A 2,849-nucleotide genomic window follows, 5' to 3' on the forward strand; every position below is an offset into this window, starting at 1 on the left:
ACTTTTTGTCAATCATCATCGACTAAAGTACATTCCGCTCAGCGGCTGCTCGGACGCTTACGGGCTTCTCGGCCCAGCAGAGGAGGCCCACCAAGATGGCGTAAATTAGGTCAAGGACGAGGCATCAGGACGTCTATATAAGGGAGAGGGGAGACAACGAGAGAAGAATCCGAAATGACTGATTAACACTTGGCGACTAGATTAGGGTTTTCACCTTTGCTTTATCTCGCCGTTAGTTGTACTTTTCCGGTAGCTCATCGAGCCACCAGCTTCCTTTCTGTCGCACTCTCTTCTTTTCCCTTGTAACCGACTGAACGTTTTTCTTCGACCATTAATAAGACGTCTTTGTTTAAACTCACATCTTATTTATTACCGTTTTCCGATCGAACAATAATAATTCTCGAACCCTCTCGATTTGGGGCTTTGTTATTCCATCAAAATTGAAGAAATCTATCTGTAGAACTTTTGGTATATTCTACGACAAGCAGAGCAAAACCCCGCCATGGCGATCATATCAGAGGTTGAAGAGGAAAGCAGCAGCCGACCATCGATGCTGCCGTTCAGGGCGACGTTCGATTCTTCGAACCCATTAGGTTTCTTGCAGAAAGTGTTCGACTTTCTCGGCGAACAGAGCGATTACCTGAAGAAACCCTCCGCGGAGGAGGAGATCGCCGCCGTGGTAAGGGCAGCCAAGGAGAAATTGAAGAAAGCGGAGAAGAAGCCTGCTGATCCTGTTGAGAAGAAGGAGAGTGTGAAGCCGACCATGGCTGCGTCAAGCTCAAAGCCTATGGAAGTTGAGAAGCCTAAGGAGAATAAAGAAGCTGGTCCCATTGGTAAATATCAAATCTTTTTCTTTTTTTATGGAAACTAGCAAATCTGGTATTAGTGCTCGCTCTTTCGAAATCAGAACTCGAATAAGCTGGTTTAACGAAGAGATCTTTTCACATTTGTGTGTCCATTGGTCTTTTGATCATATGTGGTTCAACTTATATTATTTTGGAGAGGAGTTTTAGCGTTTGAATCAATGAACTTGTTCTTCTTAGGTATCAAGCATCATCAGTATTTATTGGGTCTTGATCATGTGTTATATCATTCTTGTGTCAACAACGACTATGAACCAGTGAACTGTTTAGTCGATACATCATCCGTGTTCACCTATCACCAGTGTTAATATCAACCATTTGAGAAGGAAATTTTTGAGTTCTGGAACATTGATGTCTCTCTTGTGTATTTGATGAGCATCGCTTTTCTCTTGTTAATTTTTTGTTCGGTTTCTTTGCAGTTCCTAACAAAGGTAATGGAACTGATCTTGAGAACTACTCATGGGTCCAGACTCTCCAGGAGGTCACAGTTAACATTCCAGTGCCTACTGGCACTAAAGCACGCTCTGTTGTTTGTGAGATTAAGAAGAACCGTCTTAAGCTTGGTCTCAAAGGGCAGGATCCAATCATCGATGTAAGTTCATCTGCTATTGTCTTATCATATCAAATTATTCAAATTCCATCCCTTCTACTAAATTTACAATCTGTCAAATGATATTATAGGGAGAGCTCTACCGACCTGTGAAGCCTGATGACTGTTACTGGAATATCGGTATAATTCTCTCAGTGGTCTAAGCCTGATGACTTTATTTTTTTGGTAGGCAATATAATCCTCTCAATGGTACTTTGTTTGCAGAGGATCAGAAGATGATATCCATTTTGTTGACTAAGCAAGATCAGATGGAGTGGTGGAAATGCTGTGTGAAAGGTGAACCTGAAATTGATACCCAGAAGGTTGAACCAGAGAACAGTAAACTAGCTGACCTTGACCCTGAAACTCGCTCCACTGTTGAGAAAATGATGGTAACTTTTGTCTTTATCTAATTCTTCAAGTGGTTTGTTCATTTCCTTTTGTGACACTGAAGCTTCTTTTTCTTGTTCTTGGTATCTCTAGTTTGATCAAAGGCAAAAGCAGATGGGTCTTCCAACAAGCGACGAGCTACAGAAGCAAGACATTCTCAAGAAATTCATGTCTCAGGTAAACAAATACATCCCCTGAAACATATGTATCTTCGGTTCTCATCACATTTGTCTTTTCTTTATACTGAACGGTGTTCTTCTTTACATGCAGCATCCAGAGATGGACTTCACAAACGCAAAGATAAACTGATCCTCGTGTAGCCTTGTTTTACTTCCTTCACCATCTTGTTTCTTGTTTCATCTTTGAAAACCTTACCTTTGTTCCTTTGAACTGCTTTTGTTTTGTCTACTTGAAAGCATAGTCTCATCTGCAAATACATGTTTGGTTATTCCTCTAAGCCCTATGGTTTGGTTTTTGTTTATTGAAGCTTTTCTTTTTTTTTTTGATCGAATTTGAAGCTTTTCTTAAAACATGTTTATCCTTGGTATTACATGTGTGAGCTCTTAAACCGGACAAAACTTGGAATCGTTGTACTTTTATGTTCGATTGCGTCCTCTCTACTGCTTCTTTGATACGTGACGGTGTGGTGGGACACATGGGACTACTTCAATACGTAATGAAGCTGCCGTTTTCGGTAAAAAGATGAACCGGGACCAGGTGACCCGTTGGTGGTCCAGCCCCGGTTAAGTTTGGAATGTGGTCCACATTGTTGTTGTCGTTCCTCTACAACCTTCTTTCTTTAACTTCACATAAGGAATAATGAAACCCACCAATGTACTTGCGTAAATGCAATACCAACGTCCTTCATTTGCATAAAACGCATTCACTTTGAAAGCAAAAGATTCTTTCCTCAGTGTTGTCATGCCATGTGTCCAATTTTCTGCAAGATTTTAGGCTATGAATGGTGTTTAGGTTTCCCGTTTGAACACAAATGATTGAGTGTAACT

The 2,849-nt window shown here is 40.9% G+C and overlaps 1 protein-coding gene across 1 annotated transcript; it reads left to right on the forward strand.

Moving 5' to 3' along the window:
• The first annotated feature begins 380 nt into the window (after nucleotides 1-380).
• Nucleotides 381-2,342, forward strand: LOC106313654 (protein BOBBER 1-like). Its single transcript, XM_013751524.1, has 6 exons — nucleotides 381-833; nucleotides 1,283-1,455; nucleotides 1,545-1,593; nucleotides 1,678-1,844; nucleotides 1,936-2,019; nucleotides 2,113-2,342. Exons 1-6 carry the CDS (start codon nucleotides 503-505, stop codon nucleotides 2,149-2,151), a joined length of 843 nt encoding a protein of 280 aa, XP_013606978.1. The 5' UTR covers nucleotides 381-502; the 3' UTR covers nucleotides 2,152-2,342.
• The last annotated feature ends 507 nt before the right edge of the window (nucleotides 2,343-2,849 follow it).

The sequence above is a fragment of the Brassica oleracea genome, chromosome C9, assembly GCF_000695525.1.
Source record: "Brassica oleracea var. oleracea cultivar TO1000 chromosome C9, BOL, whole genome shotgun sequence".
NCBI lineage: Eukaryota > Viridiplantae > Streptophyta > Magnoliopsida > Brassicales > Brassicaceae > Brassica > Brassica oleracea.